Source organism: Engystomops pustulosus, chromosome 6 (genome assembly GCF_040894005.1).
Source record: "Engystomops pustulosus chromosome 6, aEngPut4.maternal, whole genome shotgun sequence".
Lineage (NCBI taxonomy): Eukaryota > Metazoa > Chordata > Amphibia > Anura > Leptodactylidae > Engystomops > Engystomops pustulosus.
In genome coordinates this window covers 179,563,909-179,590,899 of record NC_092416.1, presented here as the reverse complement: position 1 = coordinate 179,590,899, position 26,991 = coordinate 179,563,909, and the positions used below count along the sequence as shown (strand labels likewise).

At 46.4% G+C, this 26,991-nt stretch overlaps 3 protein-coding genes and 1 pseudogene across 5 annotated transcripts in view; 3 read left to right on the top strand and 1 right to left on the bottom strand.

The window, feature by feature from the left end:
• The window catches only part of MYH10 (myosin heavy chain 10), a 59,347-nt gene extending 49,855 nt beyond the window's left edge, over positions 1–9,492 (top strand). For all 3 annotated transcript variants that reach the window (XM_072112610.1, XM_072112609.1, XM_072112608.1), the window contains 29 exons: positions 184–357; positions 490–663; positions 790–904; positions 1,552–1,745; positions 1,973–2,094; positions 2,176–2,245; positions 2,329–2,489; positions 2,604–2,712; positions 2,808–2,939; positions 3,015–3,221; positions 3,331–3,468; positions 3,612–3,735; positions 3,820–3,991; positions 4,068–4,280; positions 4,368–4,512; positions 4,598–4,804; positions 4,947–5,051; positions 5,139–5,291; positions 5,375–5,623; positions 5,708–5,920; positions 6,006–6,218; positions 6,302–6,463; positions 6,546–6,674; positions 6,764–6,852; positions 6,967–7,090; positions 7,210–7,418; positions 7,505–7,613; positions 7,907–8,079; positions 8,201–9,492. In XM_072112610.1, coding sequence (XP_071968711.1) covers positions 184–357; positions 490–663; positions 790–904; positions 1,552–1,745; positions 1,973–2,094; positions 2,176–2,245; positions 2,329–2,489; positions 2,604–2,712; positions 2,808–2,939; positions 3,015–3,221; positions 3,331–3,468; positions 3,612–3,735; positions 3,820–3,991; positions 4,068–4,280; positions 4,368–4,512; positions 4,598–4,804; positions 4,947–5,051; positions 5,139–5,291; positions 5,375–5,623; positions 5,708–5,920; positions 6,006–6,218; positions 6,302–6,463; positions 6,546–6,674; positions 6,764–6,852; positions 6,967–7,090; positions 7,210–7,418; positions 7,505–7,613; positions 7,907–8,079; positions 8,201–8,354 — 4,539 coding nt within the window. In that variant the 3' untranslated portion in view covers positions 8,355–9,492. The remainder of the gene's footprint in view (positions 1–183; positions 358–489; positions 664–789; positions 905–1,551; positions 1,746–1,972; positions 2,095–2,175; positions 2,246–2,328; positions 2,490–2,603; positions 2,713–2,807; positions 2,940–3,014; positions 3,222–3,330; positions 3,469–3,611; positions 3,736–3,819; positions 3,992–4,067; positions 4,281–4,367; positions 4,513–4,597; positions 4,805–4,946; positions 5,052–5,138; positions 5,292–5,374; positions 5,624–5,707; positions 5,921–6,005; positions 6,219–6,301; positions 6,464–6,545; positions 6,675–6,763; positions 6,853–6,966; positions 7,091–7,209; positions 7,419–7,504; positions 7,614–7,906; positions 8,080–8,200) is intronic.
• A 9,893-nt stretch (positions 9,493–19,385) lies between these two features.
• On the bottom strand, positions 19,386–26,006 carry LOC140065108 (E3 ubiquitin/ISG15 ligase TRIM25-like). The gene has a single exon (XM_072112607.1). The coding sequence runs from the start codon at positions 25,854–25,856 to the stop codon at positions 24,288–24,290; it is 1,569 nt and encodes a 522-aa protein (XP_071968708.1). The 5' UTR covers positions 25,857–26,006; the 3' UTR covers positions 19,386–24,287.
• On the top strand, positions 19,859–21,238 carry LOC140066000 (E3 ubiquitin-protein ligase TRIM11-like). The gene has a single exon (XM_072113565.1). It carries the CDS (start codon positions 19,859–19,861, stop codon positions 21,236–21,238), a length of 1,380 nt encoding a protein of 459 aa, XP_071969666.1.
• On the top strand, positions 22,607–22,812 carry LOC140066363 (U2 spliceosomal RNA; annotated as a pseudogene).
• Positions 26,007–26,991: the final 985 nt, after the last annotated feature.

The following is a 26,991-nucleotide window of genomic DNA, read 5'->3' as shown; positions in this document are numbered from 1 at the left end:
TACCAGGTGGCATCCTGCAGGGTTATGGCTGAGCTGATGGGTAGGGGTGTGCTGGGTACCTGGTGGCATCCTGCAGGGTTATGGCTGAGCTGATGGGTAGGGGTGTGCTGGGTACCTGGTGGCATCCTGCATGGTCATGGCTGGCGTCTCCTCACCACCGATTGTTTTCTCTCCTTTCTGCAGCTGAACTCCTTTGAGCAGCTCTGCATCAATTACACCAACGAGAAGCTGCAGCAGCTCTTCAATCACACCATGTTCATCCTGGAGCAGGAGGAGTACCAGCGCGAGGGCATAGAGTGGAACTTCATCGACTTCGGCCTGGACCTGCAGCCGTGCATTGACCTCATTGAGAGGCCGGTGAGTGCTGCAGCCTCCATTCCTCAGACGCCGCTCTAGTCTATGGACACTAGAGTTCTCTTCTACTGCCATCTGGTGGCCAGATATGGATAGGCTTAGAGTGTCAGTATCTTCCATGTCCATGTTCTGCAGGCTAACCCTCCCGGGGTCCTGGCTCTGCTGGACGAGGAGTGCTGGTTCCCCAAAGCCACAGACAAGACTTTTGTGGACAAGCTGGTCCAGGAACAAGGCACCCACTCCAAATTCCAGAAACCCCGACAGCTGAAGGACAAAGCCGACTTCTGCATCATCCATTACGCTGGCAGGGTAAGTCGCTTTACTGCATTGTGGTGATAATTATATGGATATTCATCTCTCTGGATATAGCTGCAGCAGCTCTGGATGTGACTGGAGTATAAGATATGAAAATATTAATCATGACTCTTCCTCCAGGTGGATTATAAAGCAGATGAATGGCTCATGAAGAACATGGACCCTCTGAACGACAACGTGGCCACCCTGCTCCACCAGTCCACAGACAAGTTTGTGGCGGAGTTATGGAAGGACGGTAGGTCACACCATGTGCTGGTTCTGTGACCCTAATCCTTGAGTGGACTCTAACTCGTATTTGTATCTCCTTTTGACCGGTGCTCCCCCAGACATAGACTGTGCAGAGAGCCTCCTTCTATGACCACTTATGTGGAGGTGAATGTGTGACTAGCGCTGTAGACTATCGCCCGCATGATAGGAGCGCTGTACAGACTAGACATAGAGGACCCCTATAGCCACCGCAGTCATGACCTCTTATTATTAGCACCGCTGCTGCTTTTACCTGTCAGCTTTCCTGTACTCATCTATTGCTGTCAGTGAATAGAGATCCTCTTGTGGCCCTCACACACCTTCAGGAGTGATCTCGACAGGTTTTACTAACATTATCATTCACTGACTGCAATCAGGGGTACTCCCATCTTTGACATTTATGACGTACCTACCTGTCTGGAGAATGGGGGTCCCACGACCCCTGTCCTACTGTTACACTTGCTCAATCTCTCTCCAATTGAAGTCTGTGGAAGCACCAAGTATAGGGAAACAAACTGGGCTATTTGTAGCCCTCCCATAGATATCATTGGAGAGGGGACCCCTGTGTTCTGTATAGGTGAACATGGGACCCACATACGTCCGGCATCTTTCATCTGTCCTTTCCTCTTCCTGCAGTGGATCGTATTGTGGGTCTGGACCAGGTGGCTGGAATGACAGAGACGGCCTTCGGATCGGCCTACAAAACCAAGAAGGGCATGTTCAGGACCGTGGGGCAGCTGTACAAGGAGTCGCTGACTAAACTCATGGCCACGCTCCGTAATACCAACCCCAACTTTGTGCGCTGTATCATCCCCAACCATGAGAAGAGGGTGAGTGTGGCAGCAGGCGAGGGCGCCAGGGCATAAATACACCTAATATATATATACGTCAGACACGACCAATCAATCTACAGATCTAGACTTGCAAAGCCACAGATATTTCTGATGACATTTGGGGTAAATCCACCAAGTCCTATAGATATATTTCACATGATCAGAATGCTTCCCCCTGGGGATAGTACAAGGAAAGGTATAGACTCTTCTTACATCTCCTCCAGGCCGGTAAGCTGGACCCTCACCTGGTGCTAGACCAGCTCAGGTGTAACGGTGTGCTGGAAGGGATCCGAATCTGCCGTCAGGGATTCCCCAACCGGATCGTCTTCCAGGAGTTTAGACAAAGGTAATGGATCGATGAGATGACAAACATTTGGATCTTAAAGATTAGAGACAAGGTGATTTGATTGTTATATTTCTCCTCTAGATATGAAATCCTCACCCCCAATGCCATCCCTAAGGGGTTCATGGATGGGAAGCAGGCCTGCGAGCGGATGGTAAGGCTCCATGGATGGATATGTGACTATATCATAATACTATCTATGGCTTCCATGCTTCTCACCGTCTCCTCTTCCCTCAGATTCGGGCTCTTGAGCTGGATCCAAACCTTTTCCGTATCGGTCAGAGTAAGATCTTCTTCCGTGCGGGTGTGCTGGCGCACCTGGAGGAGGAGCGGGACCTGAAGATAACAGATATCATCATCTACTTCCAGGCCGTGTGTAGAGGCTACATCGCCAGGAAGTGAGTGTGGATCTGGGGATATAGCGGGGTGGGCAGTGCCAGTACTGACACATAGATGGACCTTGTCTTTGAGTTGTATGATCCGATGTAAGACCTGGGATCTCCCTCTTGTAGGGCTTTTGCCAAGAAGCAGCAGCAGCTGAGTGCCCTGAAGGTCCTACAGAGAAACTGTGCTGCCTACCTGAAACTGCGGCACTGGCAATGGTGGAGGCTGTTCACCAAGGTAAGTCCTGCATCCTGTAGGTTCATTCTACCTCTGATTAAGTCTTTAGGACTCCCCTGTGCATTGTAGAACAACGTTGTGTTGATTTTTTTTAGGTAAAACCACTACTTCAAGTAACCAGACAGGAAGAAGAGCTTCTGGCCAAAGACGAAGAACTACTGAAGGTGAAGGAGAAGCAATCTAAAGCGGAGGGAGAACTGGTGGAGATGGAGAGGAAGCACCAGCAGGTAAGTGGTGTCTCTACTGATCACATGAACCAGCCCATGGTAGACACCTCCTAACATCTCATCGTCCTCCCTCAGCTGGTAGAGGAGAAGAACATTCTGGCAGAGCAGCTCCAAGCCGAGACTGAGCTGTTTGCAGAGGCTGAGGAGATGAGGGCACGTCTCGCTGGAAAGAAACAAGAACTGGAAGAAATCCTGAGGGACCTGGAGATCCGGATGGAGGAAGAGGAGGAGAGGAACCAGGTCCTGCAGAATGAGAAGAAGAAGATGCAATCCCACATCCAGGTAAGTAACCCGCACCAGCCACATGTGGGCTCTGAACGTTACTCCTAGTATCCTGGGTGATGCCAGTCTGCTCCAGTGTAATGTGGTGCCACCATATTCTCTGTTATAGGATCTGGAGGAACAGCTGGATGAGGAGGAAGCGGCTCGGCAGAAGCTACAGCTGGAGAAGGTGACGGCAGAAGCAAAGATAAAGAAGATGGAAGAAGATATTCTGCTGCTGGAGGACCAGAACTCCAAATTTATCAAGGTGCGGACATCACGGGGTCTAATTCTGGGATACTGAGAGTGCAGGGTGTTATAGTACCCATAAAGTTTGAGATTGGGAGTGAATGGAGATCAGAACCAGATAAGGGAATACTATGTCACTCAACAATGTTTGTATTTATTCAGGAGAAAAAGTTGATGGAGGAGAGAATTGCAGAATGCACAACGCAGCTGGCAGAGGAGGAGGAGAAGGCCAAGAACCTGGCCAAGCTGAAGAACAAGCAGGAGATGATGATCTCTGATCTGGAAGGTATAAAGTGGGGCAGATTCCTAGACGCCGCCATCATCTGTATCTGCCTTGTGTTACTGTCCTGACTGCATCTTTTACTTATAGAGAGGTTGAAAAAGGAGGAAAAGACCCGTCAGGAGCTGGAGAAGGCAAAGCGGAAGCTCGACGGAGAGACTACCGACCTGCAGGACCAAATTGCAGAACTCCAGGCTCAGATCGAGGAACTTAAACTACAGCTGGCCAAGAAAGAGGAGGAGCTGCAGGCTGCACTGGCAAGGTGATGGAGCCACCAGGGTGGTGGTCTGATGATCCATGAACTTGGATAGTAACACTTTCATTCTGTCTGCACACAGAGGGGACGATGAGGTGGTCCAGAAGAACAACGCTCTGAAGTTGGTGCGAGAGTTGCAGGCGCAGATAGCTGAGCTGCAGGAAGATCTGGAGTCTGAGAAGGCTTCCCGAAACAAAGCTGAGAAACAGAAGAGAGACCTAAGCGAGGAGCTGGAGGCCCTGAAGACCGAGCTGGAGGACACCCTAGACACTACGGCCGCCCAGCAGGAGCTCAGGTACTGTTACTGTGGATACACATCAGCTCTGATACACTGTATCCAGCCCTGTAGATTTTTCCTATTCACTTAAATTGTGATTTGTAGGAGCAAGCGTGAGCAAGAAGTGGCGGAACTGAAGAAGAACATTGAAGAAGAGACCAAGAACCATGAAGCCCAGATCCAGGAGATGAGGCAGCGACAGGCCACGGCCCTGGAGGAGCTATCCGAGCAGCTGGAGCAAGCAAAGCGGGTAAGAGAAGGGCAACAACATGGGCAGAGGGTAAGAGTCATGGTGTTCATAGCCCAAAATTCTAAATTTTTCAAATTTTTTACAGTTTAAGGTGAATTTAGAGAAGAACAAGCAAACCCTGGAGTCTGATAACAAGGAGATGGCTGGGGAGGTGAAGGTCCTGCAGCAGCAGAAGTCCGAGTCCGAATATAAGAGGAAGAAGCTGGAGGCCCAAGTGCAGGAGCTCCACGCCAAAGTGTCCGAAGGGGACCGGCTGCGGGCAGAGCTTGGGGAGAAGACCACTAAGCTCCAGGTATGGTCCAACGTATAGTGTACAAGGACCATAATGAGGATATTTGATCTATTGTTGTGGACAAATGTGACCCCTGGCCGGGGGTGGGGGTTGTGATGACCACAGTAATGTACATTCTTCATGGAATTTTCTTCCTTTTTAGAATGAGTTGGATAATGTCTCCAGTCTCCTCGAGGAAGCAGAGAAGAAGGGCATCAAACTGGTGAAGGATGTAGCCGGCCTGGAGTCCCAGCTGCAGGACACACAGGTAGGAATATGGAAATTATCAGACAGCCAATTATCAGAAATGTGGCCAGTATTATATTTAGAAGCTCACGGCCTCTTCCCTTGTTAGGAGCTGCTTCAGGAGGAGACTCGACAGAAGCTGAACCTCAGCAGCCGCATCCGTCAGCTTGAGGAGGAGAAGAACAATCTGCAGGAGCAGCAGGAGGAAGAGGAGGAGGCCAGGAAAGCCCTGGAGAAGCAGATCCTCACCCTCCAGGCGCAGGTAGCTCTGAGGTCTTTACATGATGTACATTGCTAAATTCTGGTCTTATGTTCCTATGTGTGAGCTGTTCTCCTCCTGCTTAGCTCACAGATGCTAAGAAGAAGGTGGAGGATGATGTGGGAACAATAGAAGGACTGGAAGAAGTGAAGAAGAAGCTGCTGAAGGACATGGAGTTGTTGGGTCTACGTCTGGAGGAGAAAGGTCTGGCCCACGAAAAGCTGGAGAAAACAAAGAACAGACTTCAGCAAGAGCTGGATGATCTGATGGTGGACCTGGATCACCAGAGGCAAATTGTGTCTAATTTGGAGAAGAAGCAGAAGAAATTTGACCAGGTGCGTCTCCTGTCGAGAGGACCATTTATATGCAGACAAGTCTTATGAGCTTCTCATCATCATGTCCTTTCTCAATACTTCCAGCTCCTCGCTGAAGAAAAGAACATCTCTGCCCGGTGTGCTGACGAACGGGACAGAGCGGAGGCCGACGCTCGGGAGAAAGAGACCAAGGCCCTGTCTCTGGCCAGGTCACTTGAAGAAGCGCTGGAGGCTCGAGATGAGTTTGAGAGGCTGAACAAGCAACTTAGAGCGGAGATGGAGGATCTTGTGAGCTCGAAGGACGACGTCGGGAAGAACGTGAGTACAGCTTATAGTATAGATGTAATTGCATTGAATACCATGATCTGGATTTCTTTGAAGCCAACCTTGTTTACTTTGGTAGGTCCATGAGTTGGAGAAGTCCAAGCGTACGCTGGAGCAGCAGGTGGAGGAGATGAGGACTCAGCTGGAAGAGCTGGAGGACGAGCTTCAAGGCACAGAAGATGCCAAGCTTAGACTGGAGGTGAACATGCAGGCCATGAAGGCACAATTCGAGAGGGACCTTCAGGCACGAGATGAGCAAAATGAAGAGAAGAAACGAATGTTGGTGAAGCAGGTAACTGCTGCTCTAGTAGGTGTATTTTTTCCCTATTATCTATACAGTTCTATATAATGAAGTTATGTTTCTTCTCTTCTCAGGTGAGAGAAATGGAAGCAGAGTTGGAAGATGAACGCAAGCAGCGAGCTCTAGCTGTGGCCGCCAAGAAGAAGCTGGAAATGGACTTGAAGGATCTGGAGTCACAGATGGAGGCAGCAAATAAGGGCCGGGAGGACGCCATCAAACAGCTCCGTAAGCTGCAGGTAATGTCACCTGCTCATATGGACACCACAGACACTGGACGACCCAACATTAGGAGGATAATAACCTTCTGTGTCCTGTCAGGCTCAAATGAAGGATTATCAACGAGAACTGGAAGAGGCAAGGGCTTCTCGGGATGACATATTTGCTCAGTCCAAGGAGAACGAGAAGAAGTTAAAGAACCTAGAGGCAGAAATTCTCCAGCTTCAAGAGGTAAGTCCTCAGGGCAGTGAAACCCTGTAGTAATAAAATCCAGGTCTCGTATTTAGAGCCTGAAACCATCTTCCTACTAATATCCACAGGAACTTGCGGCTTCTGAGCGATCCAGGCGTCACGCGGAGCAGGAGAGGGATGAGCTGGCTGATGAGATCTCCAACAGCACCTCAGGAAAGTAAGTCTAAAGAACTTCAGCTTCTTCTCATCAGTATCGCACTACACAATTTTGAGGAGTTGCAGCTCTGATCACATATCTGAGTCTCTGGTAAACACTTCTGATCACTGCCAGGTCTGCCCTACTGGACGAGAAAAGACGTCTGGAGGCGCGAATCGCTCAACTCGAGGAAGAACTGGAAGAGGAGCAGAGCAACATGGAGCTTCTGAATGACCGATTCCGCAAAACCACTCTCCAGGTGGGAGCATAACCTGAAGACCCATACTATGTCCATAACATGAGTCATATACAGGAATCATCTCAGTCTTTTTCCAGTATATTTTTCGTAATCGTGCTATGGTTTGTTATTCTCACTAGGTTGATACACTCAATGCTGAGCTGGCCGGGGAGCGCAGCTCAGCCCAGAAGAGCGAGAACGCGCGGCAGCAACTAGAGCGACAAAACAAGGAGCTGAAAGCCAAACTCCAGGAGCTGGAGGGGACCGTGAAGTCCAAGTTTAAAGCCACTATTGCCACCCTCGAATCAAAGATCGCACAACTGGAGGAGCAGCTGGAACAGGAGGCCAAGTAAGAACCTGGAGAGGACAGCAATGTCCAGTCATGGGGGTAGATCCATCTCCATAACATTTCATCTTCTGCCTCTCCTCCCGCAGAGAACGAGCCGCATCTAACAAACTTGTGCGGAGAACAGAGAAGAAGCTAAAGGAAGTGTTCATGCAAGTGGAAGATGAGCGGCGACATGCCGACCAGTACAAGGAGCAGGTAGGTGTCTGTATACCTTGCACTGGTTCATAGGGGTGTTCTAAGATTGTGTTATCTCCTACCCACAGGATGGGATATAACATGCCGAACAATGTGTGAGTACATCTGCTGACCCCACCCAACACCAGAACGGGGTCTTGTATTCATTAGGGAATGGAATCCTTATATTCTTCTCTTAGATGGTTGATGAGTGACTGGATCTCCGAGGAGAATCTCACTTGAGAAAGTGGGACCCTTGTATGGCCGAATTGTGTACCGATACCGTAAATAATATGTGGTTAATTCTCCTACAGATGGAAAAGGCCAACGTCCGCATGAAACAACTGAAGAGGCAACTGGAGGAAGCAGAAGAGGAAGCGACTCGTGCAAACGCATCAAGGCGCAAGCTGCAGCGGGAGCTGGACGACGCATCCGAGGCCAATGAGGGTCTGATCCGAGAAGTGTCCACCCTTAAGAACAGGCTGAGGTGAGAAAACCCAACTAGGGCAGGTGGTGGGAAGAACTATGGTTGTCCGGGGTTTACAATGGAGACTGAAGATGTCCTAACTCTTCGAATCTTGTACGTGACTTGCTGTTCTGCCTTGCAGGAGGGGTGGTCCCGTGTCCTTCTCCACATCTTCTAGCCGTTCCGGTCGGCGTCAGCTCCAGATAGAAGGGGCTTCTCTCGATCTCTCAGACGACGACACGGAGAGTAAAACCAATGAAGTCAACGAGACGTCTGCCTCTTCCCCAGCCGAGTGACCTCCTTCCCCAGCATTCCTCCGCCCGAATCCGGGCCGCCCAGGGAGCAAGAATGAAGGGACTTGACACTGCTGGTAGAAGCCACCAGGGGTGGGCCGCTCTAGAGGTGTCTGTATCGCTCCTCCCTCCAGACGGCTTTGGCTCTTTCTAACGCTAAAACACAAATCCGTTTTGAACCGTTCTCCAGCAGAATTTCTCAGTTTCTGCAGGAACGAGGTGAAGACCACCCGCCTTCACCCCCAGACACAGGAGGCATCAAAGAGAATCAATATTCCAAGTCTACATTTCCTTATACGGCGTCTGTTTTAAGACTTTTTTTTTTTTTTTTTTGCTTTCTTTTTACTTTCTGGCATCATGTGGATACACGCAGCTACACTACATGTCCTTCCCCATGTGGGCGACGACGGGGGTGAAGGGAAGAGGCGCGATTCCTTCCCCACTTTGCATGTTGTACCTGGTCCCTCTCTATTCCAGTCTGTGGTGGGCTGGCCAACACAAGTCTCCTGACTAAACTGTGAATCTGTCCGATTTTTAGCGTTTTTTCTCGTTATCTGTAGGAATGTGGGTCCGGGGCCCAGACTGTAAACCCGGCGCCAGCCGTTCCTTCTGCTCGGATCGATTCTATCCAAATTGCGTTTCGATTCGCGATCAGCACTTTGTTCCGGTCCCACCCGCCATTTTAAAAACCCTTAAAATAAAAATATTTAATGACCTAAACGGTGCCTTAGACACTTAGTGAATTGAGAATATTAAGGTACATATCGGCTTCTCCCACCGAGCGAATGAGATTAGTGCGTTATATCACTAGGACGTCCGTCAGTATTACACGTGCTGGAAATATCATGGGGTTTTTTCTTTTTTTTTGTTTTTTTTTTCATTATTATTTGTATTAAAAGCTTCTTCTAATCTCCAGGTTCAGGGGGGTGTAGTGTCACCCCCTCCTGGACTCACGAGGGTTAATACAGGTTATCTCTGTGCGCATTCAATGTCTGTCCAATTATTATTATTATATATTTTTTTTAATACGTAACAGCTGCCGAAATCCCCCGGGATTCCCCTTTTTCCCCCTCACCCCCGTGTATATCCCATATTTCTAGACGATGAATTTTGTAAGACAATAAACGTATTCATTATAGAATTCGCTTTCGCTGTCTCTTATTTAGGCAAATGGCCGGCGCCAGGCATCAGCTGCTTGGTGGCCGCCATGAGCCACGGACTTGTGTATGGGATTAGGTAAAAGTTGCAGAAGTGACTGGTCGCAGGAGGAGGGACCAGCCACCTACTAATCCATCTGATTTTACATGTGACGCCTGTTTGGGAAAAATCGTGTCTGAGGAGACGGCTGCACTGACTGAGTCTTTACGTGATTAAGAACCAAATGCGTCCAAAGGCTGGGAAGCGCTGGTTCTGTTTATAGCAACCACAAATCTCTAGAGGAAGATGTCAGTCAGTTCTGGTTAACCTGTGTCTCGGGTCGAGGATACTAATGGCCGACTTCAATTAGTTCAGGCAACTTTGGATATTGAAGGCCTGAAAGAACCTAAACGTATTCAAGACCTAAAGTTTGAGGGGCTGGAAGAAAGACGTAGAAGGGTCTTTCCTGGTCGTAAATGTATCAGTGATAATTGCGAGAGAATGGATGAAACCAGAAAGAATGATTTGTATTCCAAAAGCAGTGAAGATAAAGGATCTCTTTATGGTGGAAGAGTCTGGTGCCAGTGGTGACCCAACAAAGATCGATGTATCTGTGTCGAAGATTACACTGGGAGTCTCAAAGACCCCACAATGTGGGGACAATGTGTGTAGTGCGTGGATAAACCAACCACAGCTGGATATACATGGGGAGCTCCTTAGGGAAGAGGCCTGTTAGAATCTGACACTAACTTGCAGAAGAAAGTGGAATTTTTTGCGGACGGTTCCATAGACGGATCAACCCGGTCATCCAACCTATCCAATCCAGTGAGTAGGACGGATATAAAAATAAATATATAATGTATAGGTCATGATGGACAATACTACCCCAGTCACCTGTATAAAGAGGCCGGGAGGAACAAGCCGCATGCAGTTGATGGATCTTATGGTTCAAATTCTTTGTTTGGCCTCTGGCTGATATTTAAGGAGTAGACATCGCTCCGCAAGATGATTTTGGCTATCCACTTCACCAAGAAGAGTTGTAACTCAATCCAGATGTCTTCAGGTTGATCTCCGATCTCTATGGAGTCCCCTTTTATCAATCTCTTTACTACAAGACTAAATCGAAGGGTGAAGAGGTTTTACACTCTGAGCAAGGATGGAAAGGCCAATAGGGATCGACGCCTTCTCCCAGACCGGGAAGGAGAAACTTGTTTCCCCGCCGATGATTTAGATTTTGTGGAAATGGTGGAAAATCGGAGGATCAAGACACTATCATTCTCTTAGTTTCCTTTTGGCCTTTACAGGGTTTGGTTTTCTAGTCTGAAGAAACTGTCAATACCCGATCCTTGCATTCTTCTGTAAGATCAGGACCTGTTGTCACAGGGTCCTATAATCTATCCGGAAGTCAGGGGCCTGCATCAAACAGCATCACTGTTGCAAGGAAAACCTTGAAGAGGAAGGGTCTTAAGGACTCTGTAATTGTGTAAGGAAATGATTGCTAGTAGGGAAGATTCTTTCTACCTTCTTTCAGTTGTTTCTTCAAACAGGTTTAGAGAAGGGGCTGAATCCAGCGACTCTTATAGTACAGATCTAGTACAGATTAATGGTGTCAGGTCCTGCCCCTGTTTACACAACCTCAGGTTCTCTAAGGGTTAATATAATCTACAGAGTGAGCTCAAAGCAATCGCACCATGAAGTATGGTAGAAGATCTCTCTCTCTGTGGAGACCAGATGCCAGTCTAGGCCGATGTGAGATGCTTTATTTACATCACAAAGGATTATACAGAAACTTCCAGTGGGGCAGGACCTGGGCTTGGTTAGTTGGGAATGAAGAAGTAATGTCCATAGTTCATTGGTTAGTAAATTGTCACATGGGCATCGCATAAGCAAAAGGCGTCTCCTTCCCTGGAACAGGTAATATCCGTAAATCACTGGTGACGGCACAGGGAGTCTTGTATTCTTCGGTGCAGAGGAGGACAATGTGATCAGCTTTCATCCACAGTTTCGGCATATTCGGCAAGAATTTCATTAATCATATAGCAATGCTGCACAGTGCCTCCTTAGACCGGAATATAGCCAGTCATCTGTGGATTATGAGGTTTATTAAGGTGGCAGGTACAATCCATCCTTCATCTAAAGTATTCTAGAATTCCTATTCCTTGGGACTTGTACACTTGTCTTGGTAACACAGCTATAGCCCTCTTTTTTAGTCTGATCTTTTACAGGATTTTAACCTGTGGTGTAACAAGAAACCAGCTGTCCCCGCTATAAACTTTAGATGGGAACCCCATACAGCTGAACCCTTGTTTTCCCCCTTCCCACACATTACACTTGATAATAAGCATGTATGCTACACAGACAAATACACACAGCACAGTACTCAAATAGTCCAGCAGACTCCCCTTATTAATCAAACGTCCAGCAGCCTCCCCTCATTAATGCAATGTCCAGCAGCCTCCCCTCATTAATGCAATGTCCAGCAGCCTCCCCTCATTAATGCAATGTCCAGCAGCCTCCCTTCATTAATGCAATGTCCAGCAGACTCCCGTCATTAATGCAATGTCCAGCAGACTCCCGTCATTAATGCAATGTCCAGCAGACTCCCCTCATTAATGCAATGTCCAGCAGACTCCCCTCATTAATGCAATGTCCAGCAGACTCCCCTTATTAATCAAACGTCCAGCAGACTCCCCTCATTCATGAAATATGCAACAACCTCCCCTTTCTATTTAAATGTTCAGCAGCAGGGCCAATCTTCTATTTTTTTTTTTGATCAAATACATTTTTTATTGAAAACCAAACATTAGTTTTCCATTTTTTGCATTTAAACAACATAAAACATTACAACAAACGCCCCCCCACCCCTTTCCCTCCCTACCCCTGCTTGGTGAGCGAATTGTCCACATTCCAGTATAACCCTTGCAATCGCAGAAAATCCATAATAGATGATGTTTGTCCTTTGGCAATATGAGGTGTTCGTATGGGTCCATCCAGGATATCCTTAGTCCTGAAGGACTATATAAACAGTCCCGTACAGCTTAGAATAAGTGACGATATACACAGGCATCCAACAATCGGAAGATCATGAGTTTTTACATACACTATTCACCATACTAACTGTTGGCAAGACAATGGTTACAATCACCTTGCAATACTACTAATTATTCTGTCTCTAGTAAGAGTTAAGGGAGCCAATCCTGAAACATCAAGCCATGGGCCCCATATGGCATCGAATTTTTTCAAGGAATTTCGCTTTTGATAAACAAACTTGTCCAGTCGTAATAAGAGATTGGCCCTAGAAATAAATTCAGAGATTTGTGGAGGCTCAGTATCCTTCCAATGGAAAGCTATGAGCTTCTTGGCTACATATAGCAGTCGCAGCACTGCTATCCTATGGCTCTCAGACAGTTGCAGCTCCCACACATAGCCCAGAATAGATATAAGAGGACTACGTGTTATAGTTGTGGAGTACGTTTGGTCAATCAAATCAAAAACTTCTTGCCAGTAACGACGTAACCTGGGGCAGTTCCACATCAAGTGGATCAGGTCTGCACCAGATCTCTCGCACCTGGGGCAGCAATCGTCACCTCTGTACCCCATCTTAAACAACCTAACAGGTGTAAAATATACCCTATGTAGCAAGTATAAATTGGATAACCTCTGCGCCTCTCTGACCGAGACTCTAGGTGCCGATTCCAGAATCTCTTGCCACTGATCTTCGGTAATGGTTCCCACATCCTTCTCCCACTTAGATTTTAAGTCTGTAGGGGATTTCTTGATATGGGCATCCCTTAGGTACGAGTAGTTGATTGAGATTATACCTCGCGTATCTCCTGATTTATTTATCATATCTATTACTATGTTATGGGCTGATTTTTTTATGGGTTGTGAGCGTTCCTGTTGGGTTATCGCATGTCTCAGTTGAAGAAATTGATAGAAACATGAGTGTGGAAGGTTAAATTCTGAGCGCAATTGCTCAAAGGACTTTAGTGTGTTATCCTCATATAATTGGGCCATAGTAATGATTCCCTTACTTAACCACTGAGGAAATGGAGTAACTTTGCCTATTTCAGGGTATTGGACATTTGGCCACAAGGGAGTGTGTACAGTATACCCTTCCATCCCCAGCAGGCTGCGCGTCTTCCACCACAGTTTGTCTATATATTTCAGTGTCACTAACTTCCCATCTACAGTTTGGAATAGACCCCCTTCTAAAGCTCCTAATAAATTACCTTGTTGTAAAATATGGCATATCACTTTTTGGGAGGCTAGTCCCCCAGCCATGTCTCCCCACCCGCGTAAGTGCTGTAGTTGGGCTGCCATAAAATATAACCATGGATTTGGCATTGATAACCCCCCCATCTTCCTTGGATCTCTGCAAGGTGGCAAGTTTGATCCTCGGGATCCCTTTTTTCCAAAGCAGATCTCGAAAGATACCATTAATTTTATGGAAGAGTTTTAACGGAATCCATATGGGGGAATTGTGAAGAAAGTATAATAATTGCGGCATCATGACCATTTTGACAAGATTGGCACGACCAATTACTGTGAGAGGTAACTTGCACCAGTCCTTTACTTTCGTTTGAAATCTACAAATCAAAGGTATTATATTGAGCTCAATAAATTCAGTAGGGTCCGCCGATATGTGTACACCCAGATATTTAAAGACCAACACCACCGATAAACCATACATAGTGAGTGATCTAGGGCAGACCTGTGGGGACAAGGGCATTACTACAGATTTTGTCCAGTTAATGGTAAAACCAGATAAAAACCCAAACGAGGTTATTATATCTATTGCCGCTTGCAGGGAGGGAGACCAATTATCTAAGAAGAGCAGTAGGTCATCAGCATATAGTGCAACTTTCTCCTGATGTTCTCCATATTGAAGGCCTTTGACAGCTACCGCAGATCGTAGAGCAGCCGCCAGGGGCTCCACCGCAACCGCAAACAGTAGCGGCGACAGCGGACATCCCTGGCGAGTCCCTCTATATAGTGGAAATGGGGAGGAAAGCAGTGAGTTTATCTGCAGTCTAGCCATTGGAGAGGAGTATAACAATCGCACCCACGCTAGAAATTTTGGCCCAAATCCTAGCTTTTGCAATGTTGCAAACAAGTACGGCCACTCCACACTATCGAATGCCTTAGCCGCATCAAAAGACACGACCGCGGCATCCGATGAGTGCCCACGGGTGGCTTGAATGTTCAGGTATAGCCGCCGCAAGTTGATGGCTGTGGACATATTAGGCATAAATCCTGCCTGATCAGCGTGTATAACTGACGTGATTACGTTAGACATTCTGGACGCTAACATTTTAGCTAATAGTTTAATATCTACTGTAAGAAGTGAGATAGGGCGATATGAGTCCATTTCCAGCGGGTCTTTTCCCGGTTTTAAGAGGATTACTATGACCGCTTCCCTCATTGATGGTGACAATTGACCTAGCTCCAAAGCCTCATTATATAATGTTAATAAACGGGGGAGAAGAATATCTTTAAATGTTTTAAAAATTTCCACTGGGATCCCATCTATTCCAGGGGCTTTGTTATTGGACATAGAGTCCAGTGCAAGTTCTAACTCTTCCATTGTGAACGGGGCTTCTAGTGCCACTCTCTGTTCTCTATCCAACTTAGGTAATGTGAGGCTGTTCAAAAAGCTGTCTAATTGTTCCTGCGTGGGACTGACCTTGGATGAGTAAAGGGAGGAATAAAATGACTTAAAGCTATCCAGTATTTCTTGAGCCTGAGTGACTACGTTACCATCTGCGTCTCGAATTGCAGGTATATGAGTGGCCGTCCCCTGACTAGAAGCCATAATGGCTAAAAGATGACCAGCTTTTTCCCCTTCCTCATAAAACCGTTGCCTGCAAAAGAAGCGCTTATTGTCAGCGACAGTTAATAAATGCTCAGTAAGTTGATTCTGCGCCCCTTCCCATGACAATTTATTCGTCTGGGAGGGCTGCAGGATGTAGGTCCCCTCCGCTTCAGCTACAGTCTTCTCCAGAACCTCCCCAAATTCCCTAGACTTCCTTTTTACTCCGGCTACCTCCCTAACTAGGTTATCTTTAAAACAGACTTTAACGCAGTCCCACACTAAGAGAGGAGAAGTGGATCCCTCATTATGTTCGAGAAAATCTACAAGTGAAGTTTGTAATTCCATTATGCGCCCTTTTTCAGATAACACTGGCAGCCAGAATGGATTGAACCTTCTACATCTTAGCCCTCTAATAGGTTCCAGCAAGGGCCTCAACCTCACTAAAAGTGGAGAGTGATCTGAAAGACGCCTAGGTAAGTATTTGGCTTCTAGGATCATAGGGACCATTGTTGAGTTACCAAGGGCCAAGTCAATTCTTGACAACGTGTTATGCGATCTGGAATGGCAGGAGTACTGTTTATCCAAAGGGTGCGACATGCGCCATACATCTACCAACCCAATATCAGTCATTGTGCGACCAAATTGGGAAGGGATAGGAGACAGAGATGGGGGACGGGTGTCACTAAATTTATCTAAGGCATCGTCAAGCACATTATTGAAATCCCCCCAACATTAGCAAGGGAATACCTGGGTATTTCTCCACAAAACATAACAACTTTTGTAAGACTATAGCCGAATAAGGCGGGGGCACATATACTGCTATTAGCATAAGGCGAACATTATACAATTCCCCGTATAAACATATAAAACGGCCTTCCTTATCGACCAGTGAGTCATGACAAATAAATGGCACTTGTCTATGGAAAATCATGCTGACCCCTCTGGAGTATGATGAGTATACAGAGTGATAACATAAACCAGCCCACTTAGGACTTAGATGTTTTGTTGTATCTTTTGTCAGATGAGTTTCTTGCAGGCAGCAGATCACTGGTGCATGATTTTTAAGTGTATCTAATACAGCCTGTCTCTTTCTCGGTTCACCCACCCCTCGTATGTTCCACGTGACTATCGCGATAGAGGAAGCCATAAGTATTTAGTAAAGTACAGGCGGTCCCCTACTTAAGGACACCCGACTTACAGACAACCCATAGTTACAGACGGACCCCTCTACCCACTGTGACCTCTGGTGAAGGTCTCTGGATGCTTTACTATAGTCCCAGACTGCACTGATCAGCTGTAAGGTGTCTGTAATGAAGCTTTATTGATAATTCTTGGTCCAATTACACCAAAAATTTTGAAACTCCAATTGTCACTGGGGCAAAAGAAAAAAAATTGTCTAGAGCTTCAATGATAAAATATACAGTTTCGACTTACATACAAATTCAACTTAAGAACAAACCTCCAGACCCTATCTTGTATGTAACCCGGGGACTGCCTGTATAGCTCCTTGACCCTGTTATACCCTCTATCTCCACAAGAGGGCGACAGAACTTCACCTATATATTCTAGTGTCGTCAGATGTACATAGATGCGTTTGCAATATTTTCTGGTCCCCACCAAGCATTTATCTAAAACCCCCCTTCCACCCCCCCACCCCTGTAACAGTAACAAAACAAAAACACCCCACATGCTCTCTCACAATACGTAACCGCAGTCGCCTAATAAGATACAGGTTCCGGTGAAGGGGGAACCCCCCAGGCGAAAGTGACAACACTTGCGGTATTTACGGGGGAGAGTTATCCAGAGAACACTATGGTGCGGGATGAGTAGAGTCACACTGTAACTCCCCTCAGCCCCCAAGGCTATCTAGACAGAGTGATATTAAAGTGAACAATGCAATAAACTTTTAAGGCAGGACACAAAAAAAATGAACAGAAAAATTGACAAAAAAGAATTTAGCAGTGAGCTACCCGCTCCGCATACCCGTAGTAACACATTTATCATATGGAACCTCCGTGCGCTGGAAAATGTTCAGGGAGAGACCATAACCGTAAGTTGTATCATACTCACGGCGTGACCTCTGAAAAGCAGTAGTGGGAGTCCAGCTTATTCTTGGCGCTGATCTGCTTCGTTGTTGTTATCTCTTATTTGTCGCTCATGTAGATCAAGCCACCCGAGCGCATCTTGAGGGGAGTTGAAGAAGTGAGTGGCGCCCAGAGCCACAACCCGCAAGCGAGCTGGATACATCATAGAATAGGAGACTTGTAAATTTCGCAGACGCCTCTTAATATCCAGGAATTTTGCTCTTCTTTTCTGTACATCTGCCGAATAATCCGGGAAAAAGGAAATTCGTTGACCATCAATTGATAGACCCTCCATATCTCTGGCCTTGCGCAGTATGATGCCTCGGTCTCGGTAGTGCAGAACTTTGACCAGTACGGGTCTGGGAGGGCCACCAGGAGGGAATGGCCTAGTAGGGACCCTATGAGCCCGTTCCACTGCGAACAACGGGGTTAGGATGTCTTTACCGAATTTCTCCATTAGCCATTCCTCAAAGAATTCAGTCGGCCGTGTCCCCTCTATTTTTTCAGGCACTCCTACCAGACGGACATTATTTCGCCTCAGGCGGTTTTCCAGGTCGTCTTGTTTGGCTAGAATGGCGTCCAGGGCTCTGGAGTGCGTCTGAACATCTCTTTGGAGAGGCGGGAGTGCATCCTCCACATCACATGTTCTGTCCTCCAAAGCTGTGGTTCGCTCTGAAAGCTTTTTAAAGTCATGACGCATTATAGACATATCTTCCGCCATAGACCCCACTTTGAAGTTAAGGGCTGCCAGTGATTTATTACATTGGGAGACAGCTTTAAGAATGTCTTTAAGCGTGGGTTCTTCGGTATCAGAGGGAGAGTTATCATACTGGGCATTAGGTGAGCGGCTAGTGGCCTGTTCCGCTTCTGCCCCCTCTGTCTCAGACATATCTTCCTCCCTAAGACGACCCTTATCTGCTGCTGATCTTCTAGGGGTATAATAGCTGGGCCCAGCCCAGCGATCAGCTCCTTCTGCGGGCCTGCTGCGGGCATACTGCCCTAATCTCTCTGCAGCCCCTCTGCCTGCCTCAGCAGCGCGTGTGGAGCCGGCAGGTGTGTTCCCGGCGGCGCCATTTTGTGAGGCTCTCTTCGCCCCCTTACCGGACCTCCCGCTCGGCATAGCGGCTTGTAGGAGCGGCGTTTCGGGGTGTCAGCGGCTGTAGACTGGTCTCCCCTGTCAGGGGTCGAGGTATGGCGCTTCTATGCGCGGAAGTTCAGGCTGGATTCGGCGATGTATGCGGGCCGCGGCGGGAGCTCACTTGCCGTGCGTCTGCTCACATCGCCGGCTTATGTGCACCGTACGCCAATCTTCTATTTAAAAAAGCTCTGTACTTTCCCTCTGACGCTCGGCAATCCCCACAGATTCTTTCTCAGCAGAGCAGGCAGGGACACTCACTTGTTCTTTGCCTGCACACACTGTGATGTGACAGTGGCGCGGCGTGATGACATCATAGAGTGCACATCCAGGTCTCTGCCTGTGCGCTCTTTTATAGGTGTAAAACATGCATACAATTGATTGTCTTCCCCTCTGATGGACCTGCAGGCCCCTTCCCCGATGCTGTCGTGGTTCAAGGTGGTTCAAGGATACATCATTACTACTGTTTACCAGGATTTATTATGTTGGTCATAAGGATTGGTCATTATCTATAGGCTCCCACACCAGGCACACAGTTTACACTCCCAAGTCCAGGGGGTCATATCCATTGGTCACATGGCCGGTTTACAATCCATTCCCACTGAAGTGAATAGCGTTGGGCTGCACTACCCTCCACGGCCTCTATAGAATGTACGGTCCTGTTTTTGGTAAGGAGTGAAGAGGCCACAGCTCTTGTCTCAACACTTGGCTCAAATAGCGGATCATCAGTGGTTTTGGACCCCAACAATCTAATACTGATGACCAGTGCAAAGTGTAGACCATCACCCTATCATATACATGGGCACCTTTCCACCATGGCTAATAACAATGGGTCCCAGTCATAATAATAGACAAGGTGAGGGAAAACTTGACCTTTTATTCAGTTTTTTTGGGGGGGGTCTCTGCAATCATAAGGCCAAGCCTTTCATGTAAATGGCATATTTTTGGGGTGCACTTCCACAAAATTAAAAAAGAGACCCTGGTGACTTTCTAAACTTTCCCTAGGAGAGAGGAACCATGGCACGGAGAAGATATGCCATGAGATATTGGGATGAGGATTTTCGGTTTTGTCCTCAGCTGGTGGAGCTCTGTGCTCTTTATTTGACCTTTTTATGTTCATGAGAATTCGTAATGGCAGATATGAATCAAACGTCAAGTATGAAGGAAGTGTTTGTTTTTTTTGGGGATTTCCAAGTTTGTTGTACCCATAAAATACAAACCTATGTAGAGTATCGAAGGTCAGAATTTATAACCCTGAATATGCAAATACTGGGAGATTCAGGTTTATGTCTCAAGACGCTCTGGTCTTCTTTCATTTTCTGTTGTCCTCTTCACGATGGCGTACGCTGAGCTGGAGGATGATCTCAAATGTTGCATTTGCTGGAACATGTTTACCGATCCCACAACGCTGACTTGTGGACATACCTTTTGTCGGATTTGCGTTCAGGATCTGCTCTTTAATCAAGATCCTGGTGGAGTTTACTCCTGCCCCCATTGCAGAATTCGGTTTGGGGGTCGTCCAGTGATCCAGAGGAACACAGCCCTATGTAATGTAGTAGAGCGCATCCGCTCCAACCAACAACAAGGGGACCTTCTTGGAACCTGTTCCCTGCACAGGAGACCCTTGGAATATTACTGCTCTGAAGATGCTGCCAGGATCTGTACACTCTGCCGCGAGGCGACACAGCATAGGGGACACGAAATCCTGACCTTGGATGTAGCTTGTGAAAAGAAGAAGGAAGCGCTGAGGAACATTCTTGGACATCTGGTCACAAGTGATGAAGGAGAGAAGAAAGCTCAGAATCTGCAAGAACAGATGATAAAAGTGAAAGACGAAGCGTCGACTGTGAGGACAAGTGTTACAGTCTTGTGTCAGGAGTTCAGGACTCAGCTGAATGTACTCGAGAGGAGAACACTTGGCTTAATATCTGGACAGGAAAAGCAGGTGTCTTCTACCATGTCCCAAAAACTTAAAGAAATAGATGATGATCATTATAGCAAAGTGTTATACCTGGAAGAACTGTGCAATATGACTGATAATTTAACGCTCCTACAAGCTGACGTCGATGGCTTGACCTTGGTAGATGAAGGTGAAGATGGAGCTCCCAGTGGTCTGGATGAAGACCTGATCTTGGAGACCTTCCACACTGGTATAGCGGATGTTGTGGCTTGTGTGACTGGTGGGACGTATGTGCATAATGCTATAGGTATGACCTTGAATGTTCACACGGCTGGGAGTAGTATCTATCTATCTACAGACTTGAAAACCGCATCCTGGTCTGAAAGGAACCTGAATCATCCCGAAACTCCGGAGAGGTTTGAGTACAATCAGGTGTTAAGTAGGAAGACATTTTGTAAAGGAAGGCAGTTCTGGGATGTGGAGACCAGCGAAACTGGGAATTGGATGATAGGGATGGCGTATGTCAGTATTGAACGGATAGGGTCGGGATCTCTTGTAGGGGATAATCAGAAGTCCTGGTGTTTACGAAGGTTTGACAATAAGTATTCGGTGTCGCATGATAAAAGGATTTCTGATCTACCATTCGAGCCTTCAAAATCTGCCTTCAGGATCTATCTGGATTACGAGGCGGGGCAGATGTCCTTCTATGAGCTTGGACCTCCAACCAGACACTTGTACACCTTCACTGCCTCCTTCATGGAGCCTCTTCATGCTGTCATTTGGGTCTGGTCGTCTTGGGTCAGGATAAGGAGCTAAGTAAAGGAGAAGAGAGACTTTTATCCAAATCTGGATATTTTTCCTTTGTGACAGCCATGATAGAGTAAGTCCAATGCCGAAGAGTTCAACAGCTGACATAGCATCTGCCGTTGTTACCTCTTACCTACCTCTATCCGACTTCTCCATATGTAATGTATCTCATGTAATGTATAATAGTTCTAGTCGCTTTCACGCCCGCTCCCCTGCCACCGGATGAGACCGGCAAAGTCTCAGTGTTGGGCCAACCACTCCCTGCTTCTACATTGAGCTCTAGACCTTCAAACCTGGGCCGTACCTCCAGCGATCTGGGGTCGGGAAGTTAGAGTTCTCCTTATGGAGACTGCCAATTGAGGCCGCCTTGTAGGCATGTGGAAACTTCTAGCCATGGAAGCTCCACTAGGGGATTCTGGGAAAACATGCAAATAAGTTTTCCAGGATGGTTTCCCATTCTTAAAAACTTCTTTGAATGTTCTGCTAAATTTAGGACAGTTGTGAGGTAAGTAGTAACCTACCTCTGATTCTTCTCCAGATCTCATGTATAAACCCAAAACTAAATCCTGCATTGAAGTTGTGATGTTGTATAGGATTTGCACGTTTAGGATCGCTTTATACATCCTTTGCTTCTGCAGCAGCTGCTTGGCATTGAGTGCTGGTCACTACAATACCCTGGAGCTTGTATATAATGTCCATGTAGTAATATGATTGCGATAAAGAAAACTCAGTGGGAACAAGTCCTAATCAGCGCCACTCTTGGTCACAGGTTGTACCTGGTATTACAGCTCAATCCTATTTACTGCCATGTAAGTAGACATAGTCCATGGACACGAGTTCTGAACATGGATCCAATGTTCTCCAACCCGTGACCAATAGAAATCGGAGAACACACTGCATTTCTATGGAGGTTTTTTTTAATTATGTTTCCTATGAATATTGTTTTTGTTCTTGGTACTGATCACCTGTATATATGTACAAACCGTGGAACGTCGCTTTTTTTCAGACTGGACTCAGGGGATGGTACATAATATTACTACACCAAATATTACAGACAATAAATAGTATCAGGCTAGACGACACAAAGTGCCTCTCCTACCGACATGTAATGACCAACTCTATCAAGATATCCAAAACCCAAAAAAAGATGGTACATAATATGTTTATTTGGTTGTAAAATACAAAATGTATAATAAAAAAAATTCTTAAAAAATGTCATATCCCTTTAACCCCCTCCTCATCCCCCTACTGGAGAATCCTGCAGCAGTAGCTTATTATTTACAGCAAACCCTGAACCGACATCACCACCATGACATCCAACAGAACCAGGTCCAACAATCACAGACATGGATGATGTCAGTGTTTTATACAGGTGGGATCGCTTCTCGGCCTTTTGGCTAAGATCAAGTGTAGTCTCTGAACTACCTTGGATCTGACTACAAACTCTGAAAGACTGAAGATCTGAAGAAGGAACCTTGGATTTTTGAAAAGATTTGGAAGATATACATACACCTGTATGTATGTATGTATAGATGTGTGTGTACATATATATGTGTGTATGTATGTATGTATGTATATTCTGTATATGGTATATGTATGTGTGTGTGTGTATATTTTCTGTATGTATGTGCAGTGTGTATATGCTGTATAGTTTGTAAATGTGTATTTGCTGTATGTATAGTCAGAATGTGTGTGAATATTGTATATATTGTATGTGTGTGTATATATGATGTATGTATATTCAGTATTGGTGATATTTATCAGGGCTTCTGCGCCATGTCAGTGGTGTAGAAGCCCTGAAATAATTGCAAATTTTAGTTTTATACTACATGGCGGCGGCAGGCTGTATGCATTTTATACTAGATTTTATACTACATGGCTGTATGCATTTAATACTATATGGCAGCAAGCTGTATGCATTTTATACTAGATGGTGGGACGCTGTATGCATTTTATACTACATGGCGGCACGCTGTATCTATTTTATACTACATGGTGGTACGCTGTATGCATTTTATACTACATGGCGGTACGCTGTATGCATTTTATACTACATGGCGGGACGCTGTATGCATTTTATACTACATGGCGGCACGCTGTATCTATTTTATACTACATGATGGTACGCTGTAAGCATTTTATACTACATGGCGGCACGCTGTATCTATTTTATACTACATGATGGTACGCTGTAAGCATTTTATACTACATGGCGGTACGCTGTATGCATTTTATACTACATGGCGGGACGCTGTATGCATTTTATACTACATGGCGGCACGCTGTATCTCTTTTATACTACATGGCGGCACGCTGTATCTATTTTATACTACATGGTGGTACGCTGTAAGCATTTTATACTACATGGCGGTACGCTGTATGCATTTTATACTACATGGCGGGACGCTGTATGCATTTTATACTACATGGCGGCACGCTGTATCTATTTTATACTACATGGCGGTACGCTGTATGCATTTTATACTACATGGCGGGATGCTGTATGCATTTTATACTACATGGCGGGATGCTGTATGCATTTTATACTACATGGCGGTACACTGTATGCATTTTATACTACATGGTGGGACGCTGTATCTATTTTATACTAAATGGTGGTAGGCTGTATGCATTTTATACTACATGGTGGTACGCTGTATGCATTTTATACTACATGGCGGCACGCTGTATCTATTTTATACTACATGGTGGTATTCTGTATGCATTTTATACTACATGGCGGCACGCTGTATCTATTTTATACTACATGGTGGTAATGCTGTATGTATTTTATACTACATGGCGGTACGCTGTATGCATTTTATACTACATGGCGGTACGCTGTATGCATTTTATACTACATGGTGGGACGCTGTATCTATTTTATACTACATGGCGGGACACTGTATCTATTTTCTATGCTGTATCTGATATGCTACACAAAGGGAGAACAAAGGCTTGGTTCACCCCTGCCTTAGGATATGGTGGAGGTCCTGTCCTAGTCCTGTGGATACGGGATAAATATTACTGAAACTACCCCTTTTACCCTTATAAACCCTTAGTTCTGTATACGAACCCAAGCATTGCAGACATAGAAGGCAGGATAAAGGGGCTCCCTGAATGTGGCTGTGATGACATACAAGAGTCTAATTGGGTCATTTAGTTCGTAGAGGGACAGCTTCCCGGCCTCATAATCCAGATGTAGTCTGAACTTGTAGCAGGGACTTTCTTGATGGACCTGGATCTCCTCGTCGTTGTGCATCACAGAATAGGAGCTACAGTTATACACCTTGGAAAGACACCAGGACTTGTTGTTATATCCTATTTCGGCCATATCACCTGACCTGGGCATGCTGCGATAGCCGACACCTAAGCTCCATGTCCCGGATTTACTGGTCTCCACGTCCCAGTAATGTTGTCCAGATGAGAACAGCTGGGTGCCCAAGACTTGACAGCGATGCAGATTGGGCCGGGCCCCAGGGTGTAGCTGTTTTATTTGTGACCACGAGGCCACTTTCAGGTCATCGGAGATCTCCACATTGATACCAGCCGAGCGCACGTCCAGTGATAAGTCGGCTTCCTTCTCTTTCCCAAAGAACAGCTTCTTAGACTGCAACATTAAATTCTTAAACTGTTCATACAAAATCTGCGAGAGTTTGATGTCCCTTAGTTCGTCTTCGTGGACCTCTAGATTCTCCTCCAAGAAGTTTTCCTCAACTACATAAAAGTCCTCTTTGTTAGACTGCGGCTCCTGTAGGAATGACCACGGATCGCTCATGTGACACAACTCCTCGAGGAGACCGATTTTTCTGTACATTTCATCTTTCTTTATGTCCAAGTCACGGATGAGATCAGAAATAAGTGACACATCCTTCCTTTCCGAGAAACACCTCAAGACCGTCTTCTCCATCTCATCCAGAATTGTTCGGAGGTTTCTGAACAAGGCAGCGACGCTCTCGGTCTCTTCCGATATTTTGTTCTGTAACTTGTGTTGCTGTTCCTTTAAGGTTTGAAGTCTTTCCTCGGTTTCCTCTCGATTTTGTATAATTTTTTTCCGTAAATCTTCCAGTTTCTCCTTCTTCTTCTCCGAGGCTTTGTCTAGTGGCTCTACCTGATGTCCGTCATGTACCCCAGCCATCCGGCAGAGGAGACAGATGCAGACTTTGTCCTTTGGGCAGTAGTATTGCAGGACCTTATCATGGATGGTGCATCGTTTGTTCTCCTGTAACACGTTGGGATCAGTCAGGACATGTTCCTCTGACTTGTTGTGGACTATCAAATGGCTGTCACATAATGAAGCTTCACAATGGAGACAGGATTTGATGGCGGGGGTAGAAGAATGGATACAGTAAGTACAGAGGACTCCGGTGCTCACCTGCTTCATCCTGGTGGACTGGAACCTCTCTGCGATGTTGGATAGGGCTACGTTTCGGTGTAGCGTAGGACGTGTAGGAAACTCTGCCCGGCAGTCAGGACAGGTGTGAGCTCCAGACCTCTCTTGGGTGTCCAGTGTAATCTCTATACACTCCCGGCAGAAGTTGTGTCCACATGTCAGCGTCACGGGATCTGTATATATGTTCAGGCAGATGGAGCAGGTCAGCTCATCCCCAAAATCTACACACGCCATGTCGTAGGAGGAGGAGGTAGTCCGCACAGGTGAAAGCTTCAGACCCCTCGAGAGAACCCAGTGTGAGATCTACACCCGCCAGGCAGACGTCCACTTTTCCACCTCTTTATGTAAGAGCAGGACAGAAAACTTCTGAAATCTGCACATCCTGAGGAGAAACGAAACTTATGCGTCCTGCGTGAGTCACGGGCTGGGCTATTAACCCCTTACATTCCAGCGGTAGAACAAAGCTACAAGGCTTCAGCGTGCAGGGTATACTGGGGACAATTTCCAACTAGTTTTTTTTTCATTTGCAGCCAAAAGTAGATAATTTGTGGAATACCACCAGGATATTAATGGTAACTTGTTTGCTACCTTATACAACTGAGGGCGTTACTGGTAAATCCTTTGCTCTCCTACACCACTGAGGAAACTACCAGTAACTTCTCTGCTCCCCTAGACCACCAGGGATGTTACCAGAAACTTATTTTCTCATGTAGACCACCAGGGATGTTACCAATAACTTATTTTACCAGCAACCGCTTTAATCTCCTAGACCACCAGGGATTTTACTAGTTACTTCTCTGCTCTCCTAGACCACCAGGGATGTTACTAGTTACTTCTCTGCTCTCCTAGACCACCAGGGATGTTACTAGTTACTTCTCTGCTCTCCTAGACCACCAGGGATGTTACCGGTAACTTCTTTTCTCTCCTAGACCACCAGGGATGTTACCGGTAACTTCTTTTCTCTCCTAGACCACCAGGGATGTTACCGGTAACTTCTTTTCTCTCCTAGACCACCAGGGATGTTACCAGTAACTTCTTTTCTCTCCTAGACCACCAGGGATCTTACCGGTAACTTCTTTTCTCTCCTAGACCACCAGGGATGTTACCGGTAACTTCTTTTCTCTCCTAGACCACCAGGGATGTTACCAGTAACTTCTTTTCTCTCCTAGACCACCAGGGATGTTACCGGTAACTTCTTTTCTCTCCTAGACCACCAGGGATGTTACCAGTAACTTCTTTTCTCTCCTAGACCACCAGGGATGTTACCGGTAACTTCTTTTCTCTCCTAGACCACCAGGGATGTTACCGGTAACTTCTTTTCTCTCCTAGACCACCAGGGATGTTACCAGTAACTTCTTTTCTCTCCTAG